The 26,249-nt window shown below is 46.2% G+C and overlaps 1 protein-coding gene across 4 annotated transcripts in view; it reads right to left on the bottom strand.

Moving 5' to 3' along the window:
• Nucleotides 1–26,249, bottom strand: part of kirrel3l (kirre like nephrin family adhesion molecule 3, like) — a 74,716-nt gene that overhangs the window by 5,942 nt on the left and 42,525 nt on the right. For 3 of the 4 annotated variants that reach the window (XM_049584597.1, XM_049584600.1, XM_049584601.1), the window contains exons 2-9: nucleotides 7,000–7,155; nucleotides 6,224–6,373; nucleotides 4,038–4,195; nucleotides 2,454–2,604; nucleotides 2,184–2,289; nucleotides 1,701–1,849; nucleotides 1,453–1,580; nucleotides 108–234 (exon numbers count right to left, since the gene is read on the bottom strand). In XM_049584597.1, the coding sequence (XP_049440554.1) occupies nucleotides 108–234; nucleotides 1,453–1,580; nucleotides 1,701–1,849; nucleotides 2,184–2,289; nucleotides 2,454–2,604; nucleotides 4,038–4,195; nucleotides 6,224–6,373; nucleotides 7,000–7,155 (1,125 nt within the window). The remainder of the gene's footprint in view (nucleotides 1–107; nucleotides 235–1,452; nucleotides 1,581–1,700; nucleotides 1,850–2,183; nucleotides 2,290–2,453; nucleotides 2,605–4,037; nucleotides 4,196–6,223; nucleotides 6,374–6,999; nucleotides 7,156–26,249) is intronic. The other variant, XM_049584599.1, reaches the window with a different exon arrangement.

Below are 26,249 nucleotides of genomic sequence, written 5' to 3'. Positions count from 1 at the left end.
ATTGACCAATGCCAAATTGTCATATAATCAGTTTTGATGCTACTTATTCAACACATCAGTTCAAACATTACAAGCAACTCTGCATACTGTGAAAAGAAACCGCTCACCGTTTACAGTTAGAGTGACATCTCTTTCCGCAACTCCAATCCGGGGTACGATGGCCTTGCAGGTGTATGTTCCAGCATCCTCCTGGGTAACAGCCTTCAGCTGCAAGGTGTTGCCATTACTGAGCACCTAGTGAGGAATCCAGAGAGACAAGTGAGAAGTGTGTTAGGGAGAGAAAGAGCCAGAAAGGGAGAGAAAGAGCAGGGCGGTGGAGCAGACAAAGGAAACCAGGACCTATATCAGTGGCCCACTCATTGTGGAGGCAGCACAGAGGTGGGCTGACCATTGTAACAAATGCTGGTGGTTTGAGTTTAATTTCATTGTGAAGAGCTTTAATCACAGCATTAAGCACTCCAGCCACCGCTGAGTGACCGTGCTGCTGGGGAGATTGTTGTAATTAAACAGTGGGGACAGAACGGAGCGCACTATGGTGTGAGTGGGCCCTAGCCTTTGGAGCCGCTACACTCACTCACTCCTTAGCTCATTGATCCTGTCATTCCATCAAGCTGTGATTAATCCATTTACCCCCACTCCGTCCTGCCTCCCTTCCTCTCTACACCCCCCCCCCCTGCTCTCACTCTCTCCGATTTTTTATTTCAACACACTTATGGAGTAACCCAATTAATCCATTACTCGTGGCTGTGTGAGGGACAGTGGCAGTGGGTGGATTAGAAAAATGCCTGTGCTTTTCCCTCAGAGGGGCTGAAAGCGTTCACTCTTTGAGATGACAGCATCGATAACGCCGTCCCGCAGCATTCTTTACTGGGGGTGTTTTCTCCAGCATCGCCTCAGAAATTATATTAGTCGCCAGGAGAGAGGCTCCTATGGGATGCCCCCACTGATGGTGTGTGCGCTCAAAGACTTTTACCAGGATGATGTAAAGTGAAGGTGGAAATGTCCCATTTGTTCCACCTACGAAATTGACTTTGAGGAAATGGATACTCAAGTGCAGTTGGGCCTGTTTTAATGTCTAAGAGGCAGGAATGCTGTTCTTAAAGTTGCGGCACGTGTTGTAATTCTGTAACCACAGCTTGGCTCACTGGTTGTCTGGCTGACTGATTGATTGATCAATTGATTAGAGTTATGACAGCATGTCATGTGCTGTGATGATGCTGTATGAATCTGTCAGTGGACAGACAGTTTTCTGCCAGAGGCTTTAGCCCTCAGGGAGCACGGGGAGAGGAGGTGTTGAAGATTCAGCCTGAAAAAGAATGTGTGGGGGGAAAGTGTGAGGGATTCATGCCTCAAGGCCATGTGTGAATGTTTCTCTCTGGAGGGAGGGTGTTGATGGGTGGTGTTGAAGCTTTACAGCCAAGATAAGGTGGTGACTAGTGTTGGTTGCCTTACCACGCTGGAGCCCTGCTTGGTCCAGGCCAGGGTCAGAGGAGGGTTTCCAGTCCATGCACAAGTAAAGGCTGCATCCATCCCTATGTCCACCGTCATTGGCTTTGGCTCCGACAGCAGTCTGGGGCCAACTAGGGTGAAGCGACACAGGCAGCCAGTTACAATCAATAAGAGGCTGCTTTTACAATAACATGCACCTCAAGAAAAGCTCAAAATGTACAGCCTAGCCACACTGTATATATTAAACTCACACTGGACATCGACCAGAGTGCTGACATTGGTGCTGCCCACAGAGTTGGACACCTCACAGGAGACGGGGTCTGTGAAGTAAGAGTAGTCCACCGTCACCTCAAGGCTGTCCCCATTTGCTTCAGAGATGGGGACTCCTCCTTTGGACCACCTGGGACAGATGAATAATCACATTATACAGTTGCATTAGTTCAGGGAAGGTACTTAGCCATGCGTATCAAAGTGGCTATTAGCCGATTCATGGCTGGTGCCAATCACAATCAAACGCTGCCAATCAAGCAGCCCACAATGAATCTACGAAACACTTGCATGCTTGTTCTGCTTTTTTTTTGGATGACATCTTAACTTTGGTTGCCATGTTGGCACTATATAATGTTTAGAGTTTGTTGTGAGATTGTGCTGTATCATCATTTTATACTGCTGGCTCTGCGTGCGCGGTGGCAGGATCCGAGTGAAAAATTGAGATTAAAATGCAGGATGGATACCTGTATCCAGTGATTTCAGGATTGGCCGAAGCAGAGCAGATGAAGAGAACCTTGGCTCCCTCGGTCACAGTCTGAGGCTGGACTGATAGAGTCACTGAAGGAGGGTCTGTGAGAAGGCAAACCTTTATGTTACTGACACAAATTGGATTTACTAATCTTATTACTACCATTCACCTTTTAACGGTGCAACAGAATCAAATGTGCTTTACAGATTACTGTGCGTAGCATGCACTCTGCTTCAAGCAGAAAAGCTGATGCAGGGACACTTACGCTGGACGTTGATAGTGACCGATGTCTGTCGTCCAGCTGGGGCAGCTGGGTTAAGAACCCTGCAGGTGTAGGTGCGCCCAGAGTCGCTATCCTCAGGGACGATTGGAAGCATACTAACAGCCGTCTCCCTCTTCCCATCCTCCATCAGTGACTGCAAAGTTGCACAATAACTGTTAGATGCTGCCGGACGTCCGAGCAACAGTTTACAAACTATGCTTTTAAAGAGAGACTCTGTTACAAACGGACAGAACTGGGCATCAGCTCAATGGCGCACAAGCAAGTCACTTGCCATTTGCTTTCGCACCACTTAGGAATATCTCTATGACACTGCAGTCTTATTTTTTCATGTGTGAGGCATTAAAATTGCCATCCCGTTCTTTGGCATGGCAGTTAAATCATATATTTTATGATGCAGCAGGGGATATTGTGCTGTTCCCACATTTCTGAGAGTGTTCCCCGTCAGCGCTCCTTGTTTGTCATCATCTTTTAAATCTATTTACTGCTCACAGAAATCAATACGCCTAAGTGAGGAAAGGTGTAGATTCTGAGGATATGGCTCACTGCTCTCTCACTTTCTCTCTCTCTTCCCCATCCGCACACATACACACACACAAGAAAAAAAACAGTGATGGCCAAGGTGCCTGTGTGTCTGTTTTTTTGGGTGGTGACAGTGAGGAAGAAGTGTCACACATCTTAGCAAGGGCAAGCTGAGCCTTTTCCCTGGACAGCCAAATCAATGGACGCAGGCTTTCACTTCCTCAGCCAGACACACAAAAAGCACTTTTATGCTAGATCAAATCACATCACTCGCTGTCACCACCCCTCACTAGGACAAAGCTTTCTCTGCCCCCAGTCTCATATCTTAATGCTGGAAATGCTCTGTTTTTCACAAAGCTATCTCACTAGTTAACTCTATATTCTTTTCCCCCTGTATTCTTCTTTTCCTCTCCTCTCCTCTCTGCCCTCCCCTCCCTTCAATCCTCTTCCCTCCCTTCTCACTGCAGGCTCTCGCCTCCTTAAATGTGGCGTTTAGCGTCGTTTAGCGTGGTCAGAGAGCATGAAAAATGTGACACTTTCCCAGCCGTGGCTGGCTTACGCTCTGGCGCATCCCTATTGTGTTTCTGCATTGTTGTGGGTGATTTCTTCTCTGCAGAAACTCTACTGTATGAAACACTCATGCCTGTCTGAGCTTTGGCATGCTCCAGTTATGCTGTAGTGTCGCTGCATTAGCGAGCAAAGGGGGGTGGAGGGGGTTAGTGAGTGAAGGGGGGGAGGCAGAGGAGTGGGAGGAGGTGGGGTGGTGGTGGGGGGGGGGTCAGGCATGAGTGAAAATGGGAGGGGGACTGCAGAGAGTGAGCGAACAAATTGTGCGAGAGAGGGGTGGTGATAGAAAGAAAAAACTGTGAGACCATGGAAGAAAGATGAGAAAAATAAAAAGAGAAAGAGGAGTATCATACCCTAAGAGAAAATATTTCTGTTTTGAATAGCTTTGCATTTATTTCTGCCCGCTGTTACGCGTTGTAATATTGTGTGGGTGTTAGTGATTGAATGATAATGCTGGGCATAGATGTGTTCTCACCGTACCTTGGAATAAATTGCAGTCTCCATGACCTCTCCATCTCTGTACCAGGTGATCTCAGCAGCAGGTTTGGCTCCCGAGGCTCTGCAGGTGAGATTGTGCGGTGTGTGGGCCTTAAGACGTACAACAGGGCCACCCTCCACCACAGGGTCTGAAGGAGGAACTGTAAAGCAGAACAAACATACCACTCAAAACAAAACAACAAAAAAACCTCATTACAGCTCCAGGCCAGCACAGAGCCACAAACAAGTCATACTGTTATTGAGCTCGCTGTTGCTCTTAGCTCAGCATCAATATATCGCAACAGCAAAAGAGGCACACAATATCTTCTTATGGCCATGTGTCTGTTTAACAAGGTGTAGTTTCAGACAGGAGGAAAGACCGAGAACAGTTGTCATTTGGAAGAAAAACAGACTCAACCATATTTATTTCCTTTCTTGGGACTAGCATTATTACTCTATTTGCTCTTACTGTTGCTGAGTGATGTTTCAACTGAATTGCTTATTTGTTCATTTATTTGCATGGTTTCGCACGCACCACTGGCAAGCCAAGCGTGCCACCCCTGATGAAGGCGTCTATCTCCCCAACCAATATGAGAAGGCGTAAACATGGGGTTTGTGCTGGCCTTTCTCGCTCCCTCCACCGAACCAATTTCACTGTGTGTATCTGAATTGTCAGAGGTCCTTCCGCTGCCGCGGCACGGACACTAATGGAATCCGAGTGCTAGGTGATTTTAATTTCCATGCCGATTCCCCTGACTGCACTCCCGCCGTTGACTCCTTTGACTGTGCAGGATTGCTTTGGTCTCATCTGGCCACATTGATTTACACACACACACACACACACACACACACACACACACACACACATACAGACATGTGCACACACATGCACAGAAAAAGCCCCCTTCTCTCTTTAATGCTCTTATGTCCACACATAAACATAAACTGCAGGATCCTGAGCGATGCACCTGATTTCCCGTATATACTTATGAAATGCATATAATGTGCATGAACCAACAGCCTTGGTCTTTCAGAGTGTATTAAATGTAAAAAAAGACAGTTTTATCAACTTTCTTTGCAGCCTCCACATGGGTATCTGGTACGGCTATGTGTGGGCATGTGGTGAGGGCAGTGCTTTGTACTGCTCTGTGAAGCTTTGACAGTGACACTACACATAGAAAGGTGGGCTGATGAACACGGGTGAGCTTTCTGAATCTATTCATTTAGTTGAAATGTTCCTCCGTACTGCTTGTGATCTCAATCTGCTTGCCTTTCTGAGGCAACCCTATCTGTACGGCTCGTCACCCTGCCTCAGTGAACTCAGAATGCACACCTTAATAGCAACAGATAGATTCAAGGACAATGGGTTCTGAAAGCTGCTTTGTATTGTGGCATAAGCTGCAGCTCCGTGCCTGTGAAACTGCTCACTCTGATTCTCCTTTCTTCCTTTAATTCTTGCGCGTAGGTGAATATACGGACAATTGACAGGACTAATTAACAAAGTGATATCCCACTGCATGCCACCAGATGCCAGCAGTGCTTTGCTGATTCCAATTCCCATAAGACCTGGCCCTCCTCTTCACCCCCACCCCCCACTGCTTCCGATCCCCCCCTCCACCTCTGAACGTCTGTGTGAAGAAGTAGATCACTCACATCATGTTAATGTAAAAACCGCCTTGCGGTTGACAAATGTTGTGGCTCACTGTAAAATGTGCTAACTGTGCAGACCCTGACTTTCAAGCGACTACGCAAGTCATTTGTGACTGCAGCAATCACATTATCCTCGACGTCCACAGTCTTGATTATCGCTACTGAGAGCAGAGGGGTTCCCTTTTTTTTTCTAGATAAATCTCTTGGCTGAGCCTTGCTTCGTTTGAATTAGACTTTCAGGACATGATTTAAACCAGGAAACTAGATTTGCAGTGGGGATATCTTTGAGTGGTGATAAGAGATTGTTTCATGAATTGCAAATCGAAGAGTATTTTGATGTATTTTTATCCGCCTATGTTAAGTTGTGTATTAAATGTGATTATCTTTTGTGTGTTGTACATGTGTTATTTATAAATTTGTCTCCATGTTTCTGTGCTTTGTGATGAAGACACTCCCCTGATTGTTCCCTAGCGCTGCCAGCCTGCAGGCCTTGGCACAAGGGCTGGCTGTGAGGATCATGCATGAGCTGTGTATCTTACCTAGTACAGTGAGCTTGGCACGGTGGGAGCGCAGCGCCGCCTGTGTAGCCTGACACTCATACACCGCGTCATCCTCCAACTCTGCCGAATCGATCAGCAAGCTGTGCTCGCCTGATAGCGGGTCGCCCATTAAGGAATAGCGCGTCCAGCCTGCGTGAAGCCAGCACAGAGAATAGAGTCAGAGACAAACAAACCACCCAACAACAAACACGTAATGAAAGGACTATAAAATGAACAGACTTGTGCTTTGAACAAAGGCGAGAGAAACGTGGCAAGGCTCTTTAAGACACAAATGAAAGCAAGCAGCACCTCACTGAGCCAGGCATTGAGCCGTTGTGTTAGCAGAGCAGCGTGAGGCTGGAAATGCAACACGTGTGAAGGCTGCTGCATGAGGAGTCTGTCCTTTAAAGACAGACACAATAAAGATGGGGTGGCTAAGGTCAAGAGGAAGCCTCTCCACCTTCCCTCTAGTCTGCCACACATTTTAAATGTCAGCGCGTGACAAAAGCCAATTGATTATCTACCTTCCTACAAGACCCTTAAAATGCTAAACAACAAATTAAAGTTCGGTGTGTGCAGCAGCAGCCGACCTGTCTGCAGTACATTGTTCTCTAAACATTCATTTGCGTAAAACTCCAGCAGTTGACATAGAGAGACTTGGTTTCTAATGAGACCTGGCATTGATCGTGGCAAGACAGACAGAGACAGAGAGAGCAATAAACGACCGGAAAGCAGCAGAGAAAAGAGAGACAGAAATAAGAGGTCAGTGATAATACCTGGTAGGTCTCTCTCTCCACCCAGTGCCAGGCCATCTTTGGTCCATTGTACCATTCCCCGATAACCCACAATGACACAGGGTAGAGTCACCGACTGACCAGATACAACCACCTGGTCTTGGGGCTGCTGGGAGAAGTAGGCTGCTTGGGTGGCTGCTGGGAGAACACAGAGAGAAAGTATGATGTGAATAAAACGTCTTGTGGAGAATCATATTTTCATGATGGTAGATGGACAACTCGTACTGAAATTCACAAAATAGCTATAAAACATATAGGTGCGCAGAATAACGCTAATGGCATTTCATAAAATGTAATGGCAGTCTGTTTCTGCAGTGCCAGCAGAGATGTAGCATGAGATAAGGGAAACTTGCACTGTAAGGGGTGTGGAAAAAAGTAAGTATGAAAGAGGGCAGACTCCCGTGAAGTGGCCTCTTCACTCTCTTGTTTTCATGGCACTCGCTGAGAGAAAGGACAAGGCCAGCATGTGTGAAAATATTTTTTTTCTCCCTCCATAAATGTGGCTTCTAAGAGGAAGAGTCAGCTGTGCCTCATAACTTATTTAACTCTTTCTCAAGACCATATGGTTATATGCTCGCTGACATGAAGCAAACACACTTCTGGGGAGAAAAATCTGCCACTCTTTCAGTGTGCTTTTTGTAAAAATGGATGTTAAACAATCAAAACTCCATTAAAGTTCCCGGGGGACCCATCCGTTTGAGCCTGCTGAAAGTCAGCGGAGACACCTGCCGCCGTTCTGCTGCTGTGTTTAAGCATGGCACACGGTCTCACAGGATTGGCTGGCCTGCCTTCACACGCATACAGAAACGCAGCGTGAATACGGATCCGCGCTTCCAACTGTTTGTGCCACTATGCTAAAGATTGAGTATTACAAACCCTACTGGCAGGGGAAGATGGCAAGACTCCAGAGGTAACTAATCCGTAGGGGAAGGTAGGAGGAAAGGGAGAGAGGCAGTTGGTTGGTTATCTAAGTGGGGTGTCTGTTTGAGTCGGGAAGAGGACTTAAAAAAAACCTTCCCTCATTCTCCTTCTCTCTTTCTTTGTTGCTCAGTGGAGAATGGAAGGGAAGGGGGACAGAGGAAGATAAAGAGGGTTCTATTCAGGCAGTGCTAAGCCCCCCCTGAACTGCTTCTCCTGGTGGGAGCGCTTAAACAGACAGGGTTGCTCCCCCCCCCAGCAAAGAAAGCCGCTGAAAGGAGGGCAACATACGGCGGCCAGAGACGCGCTATTGTCCCCTTGTCCCTCTCTTTTAATAGGCCTCTTCATTTCCAATCAATCCTGCTAAATGCAAGTTTAATAGCTTTTCAATAGCAGCTTTTCCCCCCAGAGGGTAGCTGGGATTTTCTCTCTCCCTCTCACCCCTTTTCTCCCCCCCCCTCTTTCCAGCTCCATTCTCTCTAGTTTTTCTTTCTTTTGGAAGAGGGGGGGCTTCCAAGGTTGTTGGCAGTGTTTATTCCGCACTCAATTATCCACTTCATCTCTGGGTGCACCATGGACTGAACCCTGCCCCTCGCCTCCCCTCTCCCTTTGCACCCTCCCGTCTCTGTCACCCAACAGCACAATTAAAGCCGCCAAACAGTGAGCTCATCAGGAACGTGAGTCCTCCACAGCTCAGACCGCTGTGATTCTCGACAACCGCCTCCAAAAAGCCCATTTTCACATGCGCCTATTCTTTTACTCTCCATCTGGGCCAGAGGAGATGTTAATAGATAGCTGAACAGAAAAAAAGATCAGAGAACAATGCATGTTGGTTCACCAGTAACATCTCCCTGTGCATCATTTTACCAAAGTGTCTGAAAAGCCTATTGAGCTGTGGGTGCAAACAGGTAGGCTGTATGTGTGTCACGCACTGTGGATCAAAAGAGGCCAATTTGAGAGCGTCAATGAGAAGTGAAACGTCTTCTAGCTCAGGCTATTAGGCGTTTAGCGAAGGCTGGCATTTTCCCATCATACCTTCAAAAAATGCTGTTTTCACAGTTTGCCCGCCTGTCCCTAACATTCTGCCTTTATGAGCTATTGAGCGTTTTCATTTGCCTCCACTTGCAGAGCGAGTTTGGGATTTTGCTCTTTGTACTTGCAACACTACAAACACTGATTGCAATTAAGTATCTTGCCCAGAGTATCAAAATGTTTACAATGGGTAATAATTCTCTGCATTGGTTGATTGTTTGGATGGATTACATGCGTTCAATTGTTTCTCTTTACCTCACCCACATATGATTTCTCACGCTCACATATGGCAATTAACGTCACATGCGCACACACATACAAACGCAGGCGTACAAATATAGAGTACAGAGTATGTGCTGTAGCGAATGTCTTCACACCATATGAGTGATTCATTGCTCTCCAGATCCCTTATTGAAAATGCTCAACAGAACATCTCGACTGGCTAATGACTCATGCCAGATTCCTTTAATTCCTCCTTGCTGAATTAGACAATTCTTTGACGGTGTATTAGCAGCTTAATTACATGAATACATTTCTGACGGGGAGAGAGGGAGGAACAGAACCAGACAAAGAAACAGTGGAGGAGAAGCAGTCAGAAGAAGTAGGGAGCTGTGGGTGTGAGGAGACTTGTTCCTGGTGTGCTGCTGCAGTGCCACATACACACAAGCGCATACGCGCAAACACCATCGCTTTCAGTGTTTTCACCAGATTCAAAATGAGGAGTCTGTCTGTTGGCTGCAATTGAATCACGTTCGAAAAGAAAGATTTGAATCCCCCTTGAAATCCCAACATTTCTGCAGTGGATGTGAGTTTATTTACCATGTCGCCTCGAATGCTACGCAGGTAAATATGTGCAGTGTAGATTAGTTGTACCACATGCGGCGTGCTTAATGTTACTTTAAAGGCGGTTAAATTTTAGATTTACGAGACCTCATTGCAAAAAAATGCAACATTTACTCTGTTTCTTACCTTTGCTGTGTGCGTGAGTGTGTGTGTGTATGGGTGTGTGCGCTTTTCCATTCCCCAGTAACAAGGTCAAAACACATTTGGCCTGATACATTTTAATCCGGATTTCTCAAAATGGAATATCATTTCACGCTGCTGGATGCACATGGGGCTAAGTTTATGTGTGTGTGCATTTCTGCCCAACTGTGGGAGCTCAGTGTGTGTTTGTGTCTAAAAATTGTGCTATGTATGTTTATGCCCGTGTGTGTGTGTGCATCCGAATGTGTGAATGAGTGGGGAGGGTGGGGCAGTGTTAATAGGGAAAGCGACTTGTCAGGCACCGGAGGGCACATTTAGCAGTTACTTTGACACAGTGACTTTGCTGTCGCCGTCACATGGTCGGAGTTAAGTGCAAAAACAGCCCCTCCGACTTGGACATAACCTATTAAAGAGCTTTGCGTCGACCATGGTGCTGCCTGCACTCTCTCTCTCTCCCACATCTGAGCTGGTAGGGATACACTGACATCAGGAAGGATCAGGAAAAGATGGACAGATGTCAGCAATGATCCGTCCACCACTGGACATCTGCCTTGATAGAATTAGATTGAACCAGTCACTCTGAGTGTGTGTGTGTGTGTGTGTGTGTGTGTGTGTGTGTGTGTGTGTGTGTGTGTGTGTGTGCGTGTGTGTGTGTGTGTGTGCACTCTGAAAATGCGTATGTGTAAGCGCCGGCCATGATGCTAAAGACTGAGAAAGATAATGGCACTGCAGATGACCTTTAGATAAAATGGGGATCTAACACACACACAGTGCAGTGCATTTACTACCAAGTCACCACAGTCATAATCTTTTACGCCATTTTGGTAATCTGACAAAAACGAAGAAAAGACCAGGCCATAAATCATTTCAACCCAGCATTCAAAAAGTTGACTCCTTCAAATAAAACATAAAATAATACCAGACTCTTGTTTGTAACCGCTCAGGCGATGCACTCTGTCCATTTCCTCGTGTTGTTACAATGACACTCAACTGCATATGTTCATTCCCTCTAAGAGGCTCTGAGCTGCGTTCACAGAGAGTCCCTATTTTAGTCCTGATTTTATTCCATGTCCTCATTCCCATCCAGTGCAAAGAGTGCAACATCTAGTCCTGTGGGGTCTATAAATATAAGTGCTCTCAACTTGACTGGACAATTTGCTCTGTGCAGTAATAATTCAAAATGTTAAAAAATAGCGCCTGATATCTACTTTTTTTTTTTGCCCCGGTGGTGGAGGCAGAATCCTGCACCCAGCTGATGTTGAGTTTTCCACAATAAGAGCCAGAGAGGAGAAAATGAGGAGGAAAAACAGACCCGAAAAAAAAGAGCCCCAGCACAAAACAAGGCAATTGGCAAAAAAGTGTCAAGCTTGGAATAAACAACCCCTTTCCCCAAATGCCATCCATTGTGCCTTGTCTAGATAAGGCTTCTAAATCGGGCTGGAAAATGCAAGCTCCATTTCTCTCTGTATGGAATTATTATCCCTTTGTTTTGAGTCAGGCTCTTTTGTCTTCCCCTTCCTGTGCCCGTGTGTGTGCCTGTGTGTGTGTGTGTGTGTGTGTGTGTGTGTACAAACAGATAGTAGTGCTGAGGTAGCTGAACCAAAGAGTATGTCCCAAAGCGGACCCTGCACCCATCTCATGTTTGATCTGGCTACTAAGCTCATTACCATGACTTCTACAGAACTTCTGAGGGTTTGAAGGGGACTAATGCCACCCACCGACTCGTGGCAGTGCGGCGACCAACACATGAACTGTGTGTATGTGTGTGTGTGTGGGACCTCTGTGTTTTTCTTTGACTTGGACCGATGCGAACTGCTTGTGCCTCTGCAGATGGCCTCTCTCTCATACCTCAGTGTGTCCCGGCCTCTCTTCAATCCTTTCTCTCCCACGTTGCATTCCAGCTGCACTCCCACCCACCCACTCTCACTATCTTTTCTCCCACTCTGCGTTTTTGTGCCCAAATTGCAGTCTAACAGCTTTTTAAGAGCTGTTTTGCTGGAGTTTAATCCTCCTAGCCTCCCCTTTCAGCCTTTATTCCATTGTGAAAATCTTGGCTCAGACCTAGACCCTTTTTAGAGAGTGGACCCACTCATCCACCCAGCCCCCCCTGCTGCTCTGCTGATACCCCCACCCAGGGCATTCTCTTCCATTCCTCTACAATCCAGCCCCATCCTCTCATTCCTCTGTTTATCACTCATATGTCTACAGTCAGTGAGCCGTGATCCTTGAAATCAATGCCTAGCGAGGCCCCCCTTTGAGAGTTATGTAAGGTGTTACTAATTGTTGATTTGCTTTCTCCATGGCTCTTTCTGCCATCACTCTGCTTCTCCAGACTCCGTGTCAGCTGTCATCTCTTGCCAGCCTCTCCCTTGCACTTTCTCTCCCCATCTCTTCCTCTCCTCCATCCTGTATCCCCTGTCCCTTTCTCTCGCTCTCTGCATCCCTGGTGTGAAAATCACAGGGGTTTGTGTCAGCTTGTCAACACAACACTCAAGACAGCAGGGTAAGGGGAACAACAGGAAGAGAAAAAAAAAGAGCCACTACATGTTAGAAAGACCGGAAAAAACTGAGGTAAGGTAAAAATGGAAAAAGTGGGCTCCTGTCAGCTTCCAATTGCAAAGGAGCGGGCCATGAGAGGGGATTGATGGAACGCTGTAATCAGTCTGTCTCCAAGGCTGTCACCACGAGGTTTTTCTCTGCTGGAATAGGGCACTGCACACATCAGGGCAGCAGTGAGGCTGATCGCATGGGCGAGCAGCGGCAGAGTTTCTCCCCGGGTACCTGCTACAACAGATGCAGTGGATAGAGTAATAGAGTGGTATGCATACAAGGAGGGGAAGAAGGGAGGGGGAAAAAAAGGAGGAGGCTGTGGAGGGGGGAGACCAAGAGTGCTGATGTGACATAGTCAGTGTGTGAGTGCATGTGAATGGTTCGCGCAGTCACTGTGCTGCAGTGCCCAACAATGTGCCATAAATACACTCATTCTTATACCGTCTCCTCACACTTGCCGCACACACATTGATGCACACTCACTGTCACAGTCCCATATCTTTAGGGTTTCTAGTGGGCAGAAGCATCTCTCTGAGTATAATTCTAGCACAGCTTTTAAACAGCTCCCCCACTCTGAAGCCAACAGCCAAAGAGCTGAGAGCTGACTCCATGTAGACAGATAGCAAGTGACTGGCTGGCTGGCAGGAGGACAGGAAATAAAAAGCCATATAAAAAAAGAGAGAAAAGGGGAGGGAGCCAGTGGTGGCGGTATGAAATTGTCTGTACACATCAGCCAGCAGTGTTGACAAGATGTTGATTGAGCTAGTCTTGTCATTTCGTGTCATTCCTCCTTACCCCCTGGTGTTTTCACTGCAAGACAGCTGCTGGCTGGATCTGTGTCACAGTTCCAGCCCTTTTCTGTCCCCCTCTGCTTCTCTCTCTCTCTCTCTCTCTCTCTCTCTCTCTCACTCATTTTTTCTTTCTGTCTCTGTATCCCAATTTCCCTCTCCAGCTCCCTCCCCCCTCTTTCCCCACTGTTTGGATGGAAGGGCTTTCAGTATAATTTACTGTGCTTTTAAATCATTAACTTCTTGTGCTGTTTGCAAAAGCCCTGGTTTAGTGTGTGCACAACAGCTGACATGGTGGATAAAACAGCAATGGTGCGCAACATGTGACGAAGAGGCATCTCAAAGATGGGGCAGGAATTAAAAAAAAAAAGAAAAAGTATGGTTTTTCATTCACGGCTGCAGACGTGACAAGTAAACAAACAATATATAAATAAATAATAGATTAAAAATCCATAAAACAATGAAGAGATCATGTTAAAATTGCCTCCATCTCTTGCTTTTTCTAAAAGGCGGTGGAAATGAAAACAAAGGAATTCTCTACATAGATTCTGTACTGGGACTCTGGGCCTAATGCCCTGGGGTGTCAATTAATTTAGTCTAGGGATTTGCGGCCTACTCTTCCTAATTGAGCCCAGTGGAGACCCCCTTGGCTCTTCACGATAGGAAGTAGTGCGTTTCATAATTAATACTTTTTTTTCCCTTTATTATTATTATTTTTTAATGAGGGTGGTAATGTTGTAAATGTATGCATCTCATTAGAGTAAAAGGGCCATCTACGCTATTGTTCACTACTTCAGTGTTTGCTGCTGGTGAGATGAATAAGAGAGACAACCTCATTCAGAAGCAGCAATGCCACATTGAAGTCAAAGCCGTGCTTTTGTGTGTGTTTGAATATAAAACACAGTGCGCTCAATGAGAGTCTCATTAGTGTTGCTTAATATGTGTGCTTTTTAAAGCTTAGAGGTTAATGCCCGACTTGCCTCCATTTCACTGGAGCCCTCTTTAATTTGATGCATAATTCTTTTTTGTCAGCAGCTGACAAGAGCCCCTTCAGAGGAAGCAGCTGAGCTGTGTTGTGAACTCTGCATCCAACAGGAACACAAAGGCACAAAAACACTTCCAATTAAACCTGTTTAAAATGTTTCTCCTCTCCTGCTCGCTCCACATTACAGGAGATATTTCTGAGCTATCCTATCTTCCCATCTCTCCGTCCAGAGAACATAACTCCTGGCGATTAAACAAATTACCTCCTCTCCCAGGAGAGCCATGGATCCCGTGAAAACAATAAGTGTGTGATTCACAATGCTGCCGCCTCTCTGTTCTTACAAACGGCCTTCAAATTGCCATTTATTAATCAATGTCTGTGGTTAGTCTGTGACCAGAATTTCTCTTCCCCGTTTCATCTGGAGGTGGAGAAAAGGCGAGTTTTAATTTAACGTCAAATTTTTATTCCGCTCATCAGATTGCCTGTAACTTGAATCATTCCTTTAAAATTACTGATGACTAAGAGCTTCCAGAACACAAGAAAGGGAGGGAAAGAATGTTACCTGCCGACCTCAATACATCCTGCTTTGTGTTGAGAAAAAGAAGGGAAGGGGGAAACTAATTTCCTGAAACTCCATTTCTTAAGCGTTGATTAGTAAAGGAGCATAATTAGAGTGAAATGTGAAGTCAGGGTTTTTTCAGATTGCGCCGCTTCCTCTAGAAAAATCAGGCCATGATTAATGAATAAATGATTAATGAGCGAACTAATTAATCAATTAATTATTAAGCAAGCACTCAAGAAACGGGTAGTATGACGGTGAACAGTGGATATAAGAGACGGTTAGGTTGTGTGTTAGAGAAAAAAGGATTTAGGATAATCTGCCTGTTTGTTCTGTCAGTTTGTTTTGTCTTCCGTTACAGGAGGATGAGGGAGAGGGCGGATGGGAGGAGATGGAAGACTCAGCCCTTCGTCTTGAGCTTCCTGAGTCAGCCGGTGTCATCTTATGTGAGAGCACTGACCTCAAAAGGCTGCATTTGCAAACCCCCCCCCCCCCCCCATATATCTCGGGGTCAGGTCCTTAGGTCGCGCAGTAGTGAAGCCTGGCACAACATTTGCCAACTACAGTGATGATGTTTGCCTTGGGCCGCAAAAGGCCACGCGACCCACAGTCAACACCCCTGAAAAGGCAGAGGGTGACGCAAGGTTCCCTTCTTTAACCAGTCATCTCTCCTCCCCCCCATCTTTAACTAGGACACCCCATCAATCTTTGATAATGTGCGGTGTGGGTCTCTCCTGTGTGACCAGGCTGATGAGACATCACAGCAGGGATTGATGTATGAAATGCAGGCTCCGAATGTAACTGTGATATACTGGACCGTTTCAAGTCAAGTTTGACCTTTTTTTCCCGGATATTAATCGCTGCGGTGAAAGAATATATGTGTGATATATCCCTCCCCCAGGATTTCCGCACACTTTATTCTTTGGCATGGGCTTCTCCTATACCTTTAGCTTAGCAGAGGTGGGGGCTTATTTTTCGTATCTTCTAAAAGTCCCCAGAGCTGCAACACAACAGGATATGGGACACAAAACCTGATTTTATAAGCGGATGGGTTTATTGTTTCTATTAAAATGCAGCCTTACCCTATAAAGCTGCATTTTCCCTACCCACCCCCCCCTTGACACCCGGAAACACATCCTCAAAGCGAGAACATGAGAGAAAGATCTTTCATCCCTGCATATCTTTCCTGGCGTTTACTGCTGGCCTTATTAACAGAGTTGTGAGTGACGGAGGCAGAGTGTGCTGGGGGAATCTCATGGGGCTTTGATGGAGGCAAGCGGTGGAGCTGCAGCAAGCTGAGGGCAAGATCATGCTTGCGTTTATCCTCTCAAACTGCTTTGTAAAGTTCTTTGTCTCCGTACCCTTTCCCCTAACACTCCTTCTACTCCTCCGTACGTTCTGGCGCATTGTTTTTCTCAAAACGGCCACTGCTTGGACCAGTGCTGCATTCTGTCCTAATCATACCATGGCATTGCAGATTACCTCAGAGTCAAGTGGGTGTGAATAGGTCTTTGTCATGCTGGGTGGGTAGTCTCATTGACTGTGAAACTCTGGACATATGGTGGCAGTGTGTTGGGATGTAGAATGGTGTGGGTTGGGCTCCTGACCCTTGCCTGGCCTTTAACACCTTACCGGCTGCACAAAAGTCTCTGGTTTGATAAACTTAAACACTTCATTGTGCACTTGGTTTTTTGGGTGTGCTTTCTTTGGGGGTTTTAGTCTGGATGAAGAATGTACGCTTTGCAGTAGGGGCAGATGTGTGATATGTGACTGTTTTACCAAACATGCAGCACGCGCCTTTTCTGGGGGCTGCAGTGACACACACAGATGGACACACACTTTGTCCGCAACACATTGTTTGCAGGGTAGACGTTAAGTCATGCCGGACCACAACAGTATGTGTATCTTTGATGGCCAGACTCTTACAGAGAAATCCCCTTTTGTCCTAGTGTGATAAGCCTGTTAATTAAGGGACCGTCTAGTGCCTCCGCGATGGTGACATTACCACCCAAGTAGAACCACATCACACAAGGAAATGACTGCAGCTCCTATCCACATGTCTGGTCATACTACGCAGACAACAAAAGCAAACTTTCAACTTTTCAAACGTGTCTCTTGAGCTCCTTTCTCTCTTTCGTGCATCCTACCTGTCTGTCTGCAAAACAAGACTTTCTTTGCAGGTCACATCTACGGAGAGGCCTCAGGTTTGGGGCTGTGATAAACAAGTGGAGCGTTACAGGCTCTTAAGCCCATCTGGTGAGATGATCGATCATTAGACAGAGTGTGGAGATAACTCCCTCAGCTTGCCTGCTGGCTACCACTGATCCCATATCACCCTCGCAGGATATGGTATGAATCACAGGAAGTTGAGATCAATCTATATAGATTGTGCCGCTTGATTACAAATGGAAAAAAAAAAAATCCCATTTGGCTTAGCCACTCGAATGCCTCAGAGTCTGGCTGCGTTTGTGTGAATGTGTGGTTGTGTGCGACGCGCGCATCTACGTGTGTAAAATAATAGCTTTTTAACTTTCTCCTTTTTACCGATTTCTGATATTTGTTGAGCCCTCTCTACAATCTGTCTTACCTTCATTCATTTACTTTGCTCAGTCCATCCTGCTCTTAAATCTCCCTTCTTGAGGGAGTCGTCTTTTAAATCTTAATTAAAACAGACTCCAAAACCCCCCACCCTCCCAGGGGCTGGCTGAAAGCAGCTTAGAACAATCAAGAGGACGGATTAGAAGTGAGAAGAAAAGAAGAGAAGAGGAGACACAAGAGGGAGGGAGGAGGGGAAAAAAACAACAACTAGAATGGAAACAGCAGAGGAAAATATTGAGAGGGAAGGGAGAGAGCGAGAAATGACCCCTCTCCTTCATCCTCCTGATCCTCTCTCCTTCCCCCTTCGTCCTGTCTCCCTCTCTCTCAAGGCTCTGGAGTCTTGGCCTGACCTATTGACATTCAGCTTCTCGGCAGATTAAGCAGCGAATGGAGCCTCTGGAAAGGGTAAACACACTGGAGGAACAATGACCAACAGGCGGCAACCTTATTGGATTCTAATTAACTGCCAGGAGAGATGGCTAGGGGCATGTTAAGTGCTGTGGGACACAAGTTAGAGCCCCAGACCTTAAGTACCACAACTCACGTCACCTACGCTCCCCTCTTTTTTTTGCAGATTGTCTCCATCTTCCTTTATCGTCCTCTGTATCTCTCTATCTTTACTATTCTTCTCTGTTTCAATCTATTTGGCGGCTGTTTCACATATGGCCCATGAGAACGGCAAACAGAGGCTTTTTAAAAGCACTCCTCAGAGAGCTATTTGCCATCCTTCTTTCCTGGGCTACCTCTCCCTTTTCTTTCTCCCCCCCTCTTTTTTTAACAAGGTGGAACGAGGCTCATCCCCCAGAGGTAGCTGTTTGAGCGATAAGGTTAAAATAGGCTGAAAAATTGGGAGAGATTATTTGATATTGAACAGATTGAATTATCTGGAGTGAGGGAGAGGGATGAAGGAGAGCAAAATCATTTTTCTGCATCGCCCTCCGGGAGGAACGCTACCAGAGGGAAGCAGCTGAACCTCAGTGGTCATATAACAGAAGATACGACCGCTCCTTTTTTTGTGCTCCTATCCCAATTAACCAGGACACTAATTTGAGTGTGAGTCCAAGCAGGTCTCCCTGTATGTGTGAACTTTCTCACTGGTGCAGTGGGTCCTCTGTCTTTTGAGTGGTCCCCTGATAAGGACAACTCACAATGGAGCTGTGGTTTCTGGGGTCCCCTATATGGAACCACAAGCACTAATTAGACTGGTCTCATTAATGTGTTAGAGCCCTGGCCATCATGTGTGGAGGCTGACACAGAAGGGGGAAAAAAAAGCAATGCCCTGCAAGAGACAGGCCATCGTCACCTCAGCAGGCACATAAAGGAATTAATTAATTGGTGTGAAAACACACATGAAGCTCCACATGCACAAACACACACACACTCTCACACCTCAGCGCGAATACACATACTAATGTTATGGGTATTCCATGAACCCGTTGCTTGTTAACACATTACCTGGGATCAAAGAGGCAAAGGCTGGAAGGAGAGAGGACTAGAGGAGTCATTATTTGTCGAGGAAAATTGCAGCCCAGTGTTATGCTTGTCCCTCGGCAAAACCTGGCAGAATGGGGGTTTCATCCGCTTCACAAAACGGAAGGATCTCTTCTCTCGTCACCATCATGTGAGAGTCTTTGAAATCCTCAGAGTACTTTTTTTTAATCAAAGCTGGGGAGGAAATGAATCGGAGCCTCAGTTGTGATCCGAGCCTGGAGGTATAAAAGGGATCCACATGACCACTGTCCATTTCCACACCATTACAGCAACAGTCATGGCTGTAATAGGTTGAATTGGGCCATTGATTTCTCTCATGCACCCTCTCTTTCACCCAAAAAACTAGTCTGTGCCAGTTCTGAGATACGCCCAGTTCTTTTTAACAAAACATCACATGCTCAAAGACAGCTCACACAAAACTTAAACCTCGGCCCAATAAAAGACACACACACACTCACACTCACACACACACACAGCCAACACAATATGTCCCAGCTTGAGTTCCTGGGGAGTTAAACAAAGGACTGAGTTTAAATTGGCTTTTAAAGAACTCCCCAGCACAATCAAGGAGTTGACTCCAGCTATACTATAGTGTGTCAGAGGACTGTTAAGAGAAAGAAGAGTAGTTAGGCCAGAGGTCTATAGTGCAGTGAATGGCTAATCTAAAGTGTGACGGCTCAAGAGCTTCCCTCTACCAGCTTCAATAGGCCTCCAATCAGGCCTGACTGCCTCTCAATCTTTGGTCAGCTGTTTTAACTGGCTCGTGATTGAGTGGCTTCATTAAGGGCCTATTTATCTTCCCCTGTATCACAGTCCTGAAAGACTGGTGACATGCTCAACACACCCACGCACCGCCTACATGTGGACCTGAGCAGATGCACAACTGCATTAGCACAGTCAGAACATTCGGCAACTAAACATCAAACATGGCCTTTTTCAGTTATTTGAAAAGATACAATCTTTGTACTGGTTTTAACTTCTGTCTCTCTTGTACACTTTTTCCACCAAAATTACTGTGTGTATGCAGGTTTTATAAACACAGGAAAAACAACTAAAAATAGGCGATAGATTCCTTTCCCATTGCAAGTGGAGCAGAAGCGTGTATACAGCTCTGCAGCAGACAAGTATGCCTTTCACAGACAGGCCGGAAAACAGGTAAGTAAACAATAGAAAGCAACATGGAGGCCCGTGATTACTTCTTTCTTATATCTCTCACTTACTCTGTCTCTCTCTCAAATTTGATGCCGGCAAAATTTGGAGGAATGTTTGAATGGAGACGGACAGGGATCATCATACAAATTCTCGTCAGCTTTCCTGCAGCTTCGCCGTCCCTCAGCATCACAAGTTCTCTCTAGAAACTCCACCCCGGGCCCTGTAGAATGTGATACCTTCAAGGTTTCGGCATGTGGCTGGTGTTGAAGTGCAATGCCGCCTGAACAAAATAGCAGGCCAGGTCAAACCATGACCCCAAACAGACAGAGACCCTCCCAAACAAGCCACAACAAACAGCTTTCTGTAGCCACTCTCTGCCTTTGATCTGAAGAAGCAGAGATGAGATCTGCCACCTCTTTCCTCTCTTCTCTTTTGCCCTTTTCTCTTTTTCTTTACGACATCTCCTCGTATCTCGCTATCCCCTCCCGCTGAGCAGGTGTATTAAATGAGGTGACTATTCCAGCAGCATTGGGCCGCACCTCAAAGTGCAGTCTGTGAAGAGGGCTTTTCTCTCCTTCCCTCTTATCTTTTATCCCTTCCATCGGCCCATCTCCTTTACTCTCCCTTTTCCTTTCCCTTTATCCGTCTCCATCCCCTTTACTTCTTTTAACGCGTTCCCTCGCACTCTTGAATGTGAAATAGAGAGGGCCATGCCTCTCATCTATTTGAATTCATGTACACCTCCCTGTCTATCTCCCTGTGTGCATCTCTCTCTCAGCCTATTGTCTATTTAGCTATACGTCTAATTATGCTGTCTCACTTATGTAATTAGCGCAAAAATAAATGGCTGCCGTAGCTTTGTCTCTCCCCTTCACCCCTCCCGTTGCAGGCTCCGAGAAAACAAATTATGGAGAACAATAGGTACAAATGGCTTCTGCACCAAACCACATGATGGATGCAGCCCAGGTTCCCTGCATCTCATCCCTTCCTTTTTTCCCCTTCCTCGCTTACTCTCTTTACTCTCCCTCCCTTCTCCATTATCTCCAGCGCTATATGTCTCTGTTTGGAAACAGGGGAGGACTTGAGCACTCTCTCGCCCAACTACCCTATCATTGTATGGCTGTATCATCTGTCTTCCCTTCTTGGCACTGACACTATATTCACACTGGCATCATATTAGGCAAGGTCCTTTTTCTATCCCTTTCTTTCTCTTTCTCTCTCCTCCACTCTCTCTTTCCCTTCCCCTGCTGTTGTCTCCACTGGCACTCTCCTCTCCTCTATCCCCCAGAGCATTCTATACACCGCGACTGCAAAGCAAACGCCTGGGACTTTCTAAAGCAAACAGCCAGCATCCTGTGCCGTAGCCCCATCTGTGGATAGTCTGAGCAGGGAACAATCAGTCCCTCTCCTCCGCTGCCTCGTTCTCTTTCCAGCCCCCTGGGATCTGCACAGCACTAGGATGCCTCAGTCAGACGGGTGCAATGTGCTGGAACAATGGTTGGGCTGCTTCCTCCAGGAGGGGTGTTAGGTTCACCTCAGCCAGCTTGGGAAGCACTTAGCCATGTGCACTTGCCCTCTTTGCTGCAGCTTCACAGGAATGTGGCAGAGGCAGAAAAGCCTCCCACTGTACACCTTCCTTACCTCACCCTCATACACCACCCCCTCCCATCTGCAACTCTACACTCACACAATGACACATGCACGCACACAACCGCTTTCTGCGTGTCCAAGTGTACACCTGAGATCTTATGTTTAGCCCGAGGTGTTGAAATATCAACTTTCTATTAATCCCCCTCAGACTTGCAGTCAGTTACACCTTTGTTGTTTTTTCACCTCAGCCATGCTGGAAGAAAAACAGCAGGTTTGGTTTACACCAATACAAGCATATCCATTACCTGAAATGCTAGGCTCCTGGCAGTAAATCCCTTTGACCCCTCTGCCTTCTTTTTCTTTCTTTCTCCCTCCCTTCCTCCTCCTATTCTCATGCCGAGCTCATTGCTGTCTCCACATCAGCTTTCTTTGGCCAAACAGACGGCAGGAGAGAGAGAGAGACACACCTTACCCTCCTACCAGTCCAACCGCCCACCCACGTACTTCGCTGTTGTTCACATCTCCACACAGCTCAATAACATTAACATGTTTTGCCATTGAAGGAGCCGCAGTTAAAAGCCTGATCGATAAGCTTTGACTGACACCCCTCAGTTGATAGCAAATTGGCTGCCTTCTCCAACAGACCTCCCAAGACGAGCTTCCCAGCCCCGTCCGAAATGGAAAAATGGAAATAAAAGACATTTCGCCAACCCTTCACCCGGCCTCCTACAACAACACAGAGCAAGTATTTCATTGTGCTGAGGAAGAAGAGACTCAGGCACAGACAACCCACTATTTTGGTTAATGGTTGAGTCACTAACACAATATTAGCCCAGGCGTTCCAGGCAGTTTGAACTGTCAGGAAGGAGAGATGAAAAGAAGAATAAGAAAAGGAGGGGGCTGGACTTCAAGTAACGAGTAGTTGGAGCACTTAGTCCCACAAGTGTACGCACTGCTTCCATCACTAATAAAGTGAGCAGCAGGCAGGCGATCTCTTGTTTTCTTGAATGTGTTTTTTACCCCTAGTTGGTTAAGAAGATGACATGTCCTGATTGCTGGAGCATCATTAATTAGACAGTTGGACTTTGACTAATCGCTCCAGAAAGGGCACACAGCCCTGAAGATGCCAAACACTCATCTCAGCTTATCATCCTCTGCCCCCAGTGTGTGCCCTTGACCTCAGTGTGTGTGTGTGTGTGTGTGTGTGTGTGTGTTAAGGATGTTGCCTCCGTGAGCTCCTTGTGAGTCATATCTGGATGATGTGCACATGCCACAAGCCCTGCTACACCCAGCTAAAGATTTCAGATCTTCTATTTAGTAAGTGCCACTGAGAATCAAATTTCATATGAAGAGAGCAAAAGGAGTTAAATAAATCAGAATCTATTGTTAAATAAATGCCATCTGATGGTATTCCTAACTGAACTTTTCTTTTCCTGAGCCCCTTCTCAGCTGCCAGAATGCTTCTCCAACAGAGCTATCTTTAATACAAGGTTAAGGAACACGGCTGGTGAAGATAACGGAGGAGCAGATATTGCTGCAACGCAGAAGATAAATTTCAATTTGCTGTTGGTTTCTGTGTCTCGGCAGGAGATATGAAATTCTTGTCTTGCAGGGCAGGAATTGATTGGAAAATAAAAATGAATGTGTGGTCTAGTATGTCTGCAATTTTTTTTTCTGTTGGTATGTTGGTTTCTGGGCTTAGGGTCTTTTGAAATGGTGATACATCTCTCTAGAAGGAAGTGACACTTACATTTTAGGGGGAGATAAATGCAATCCAAGTCTTTCTTAAAATAGATGCTACTGTATAAACGTGACTGTTTCCCTTGGGGGGCTGTTTTAATGACATGCACAGAATCCCTGTTTCTTCCTCTCGCTCTATTCTTTCCATTACTGTGTTTGTATAGAAAAATAAACAAGTTTGTGCTGTCCCCCCACCAGTCTGACTGCTGATGACACAGCCTGAAGTGCTGTAACTGGGGAAGAAGACTCCAGGCGATGGCAGGAAGCTGACACGGCCCCTTCCATTGTCCCATTCCCTGTCATTTCCTCCCCGGATCCTCCAACTGCCCCAGAGGAAGACAAGGTGAGGATGTGCAGAGACAGACACAAGGAGAAAGCAAAGACAAAAAGAGGATGGGCGGGTAGAGGTAAAAATAATACTAGAAGAGGCCAAGTGCCATCCACAGTTTGCTACCTGGCTACTTTGGCTTCCTGTGTTGAGCCATACCGGCGTACACATCCAGTTAAGTTGCTAGCAGCTGATAACAAAGCCTCAGGACACACTGCCAAGTTCTTTATCTGTGTTTACCCGCATGGCAAAGCTGATTAGAGACAGGCAACATTATGAAGCCCCATTGTTTCCTTTCTCCTTCCAGTTTCTCCTTCCGTACACGTAGCGAGTGCGTGTGCGGGAAGGGGGAATGGGAGGATATCTGTTTATGAAGAAGGGCAGAAAGACAATGGCATGTGTGCAAGACACGTCTCCAGGATGAGAAGAAACAGCAGGCCATTGTTTAAGATCTCGATCATTCATTACTGCCTGTTTGTGTGTGCCTGTGTGTGTGTGTCTGTGAATGAAAGTGAAAATCTCAAGGCTTTCTACCAGACACATTCAGACATGAACTTTTTAGTTTAGATAAAATGCTCAGAAGAATTAAAATATATATGTAGGGTATAGAATAAGATGTAGCTACAACAAATATATAGCTCTCAAAACTCAGAAACAAAGTTCAATACAACACCCCGGCAGCAAAACCATTACACAGAGCTCACTTAGACAGGAAATCAAAGTAGGCCAAAATTCATCTATATCTTTGCCATGACTATGTCTCCTAAATAATGCAAGACACTTCTGTTCAAGACTCAGCTGTGTTCGGATTCTGCTGTGTCTGCACTATCGTGCACCTCGTATCTCATACTCCTCATGGGCTGGCTTGGTTTCTCGCCTTCAAACTTTCTACAACTTACCTACTTTATCCTCAATCTCTTTGTATCACTGAGGATTGGAATTGACAGAGGGAGAGAAATGGAAAACTAAGAGGAGAGATTCGAGAGTATGTTTGTGTGCGTGTGTGTGTGTGTGTGTGTGTGTGTGTGTGTGTGTGTTTGTGTGTGACAGAGACAGAGACGAGAGTAGCAAGATGGAGAAAAGGTTAACGATGCTCAGCAGTCTTCCTCAGTGTTTCCCCGCTGCTTGTCAGCTTAATCATCAAGCCACTGGTGACACATCCGAGTCTTATCCCTGCAACACGACTCCCCACCCTCCCACTTCTCATCTTAAACTCTGTTTCCCTCTGCCCAATCCTGACTCCCTCCACAAGAACTCAAAGAGCGGCAGTTCATAAAATATGCACAATTCCCTAAAACCAACCTCTTGGGCCGTGCTGCCACAGCGTCCACAAACATATCGGCACTGCGTGAGGAAAAGACAAATCTCTGGTAATGGAAAAGGGAAGGATGATGGGGTGGGGAGGAGAGGACAGGGCTTGGTCAGGGCTTATCACTTCCCCAGCTAGATATCAGTTCTCTGTTTGTGCCTGTGTGTGCTTGCATTAAATATGTGTGTGAACAGGCTTTCAACCTTTGGTGAAAGTCTGCCAGCCGCCTCCAGCCCATTAAGCAGATACGCTCTCATGTCCTCCTGTCACACAGTCGCACATTCTGCAGCCAGGCAAAAGAAGTTGTGAGAAGAAGCAAGGTGGAAAATTTCCACGGCGTTACACTATAGTGAGACGCGAGTGGCGACACGACTTAAGAGGAAGGGAGAGAAACTTGTAATCTCGGCTCACAGCCTTTGAACTTGGCCCGATGAGACGCGAGCGACCCAAAGCAAAAGGTTCCAAAGAAGAGCTCACTGAAGATTACTCAGAATACTGATGCAGTGTGGAATCCAATTCCTCTGAGAGCCCAGGGGACTTCCTGAGAAAGTAAATTATCTGTGTTGTACAAGACTACATACATAGAAATGTATGTTACATATGCCATATGCACATTTCAAAGTGCAGTCATATGCTGTGGCCAAATTTTGACTGTGTAAGAGAGGCTCAATAAATGAGGTCTAGGGTCTCTTAGGTTCTAATTAGGGCAGCTGTTACCATTTTCATTATTTGTGTGTGTGTGTGTGTGTGTGAGAGAGAGAGAGTGGGAGAGAGGAGTTTTGTGTGCGTGTGTGTGTGTGTGTTGAGGTCAGGGGAAAATATGCCACTGTCTGGCTACCGCCCCTTCTCATCCAGCTGTTGCTAGTCTGTCAGGGAGCAGAGGTCTACTGGTGTCATGTCCCTCCCCCGAGCTTTGAATAATGACAAAACCATGCGGAACCAGAGCTGAAGGTAAAGATGTATTCACAACAAATGGCTATTAAGCACGCTTTGCCATTTGTGATCCTGAGAGCATGGCGAAACCGCCTGTGAGTCAGTCTGGAATGTGCTTCTGGTCAAGGAAAAAAAGTTTTCTAAAAAAGCCTAACAGGATTTTGATGTCATTATTCCATCCTTTGTCCCTGCCAGAGCCAATCTGTGCCAGTGCGATGCTGTTGTGTGTTCCCTCACATTTAAATGTAATCATTTTCTGTCAAAGTGTTAATACC

This window comes from Epinephelus fuscoguttatus, linkage group LG8, assembly GCF_011397635.1.
Source record: "Epinephelus fuscoguttatus linkage group LG8, E.fuscoguttatus.final_Chr_v1".
Lineage (NCBI taxonomy): Eukaryota > Metazoa > Chordata > Actinopteri > Perciformes > Serranidae > Epinephelus > Epinephelus fuscoguttatus.
This window is presented reverse-complemented; position numbering and strand designations above follow the sequence as displayed.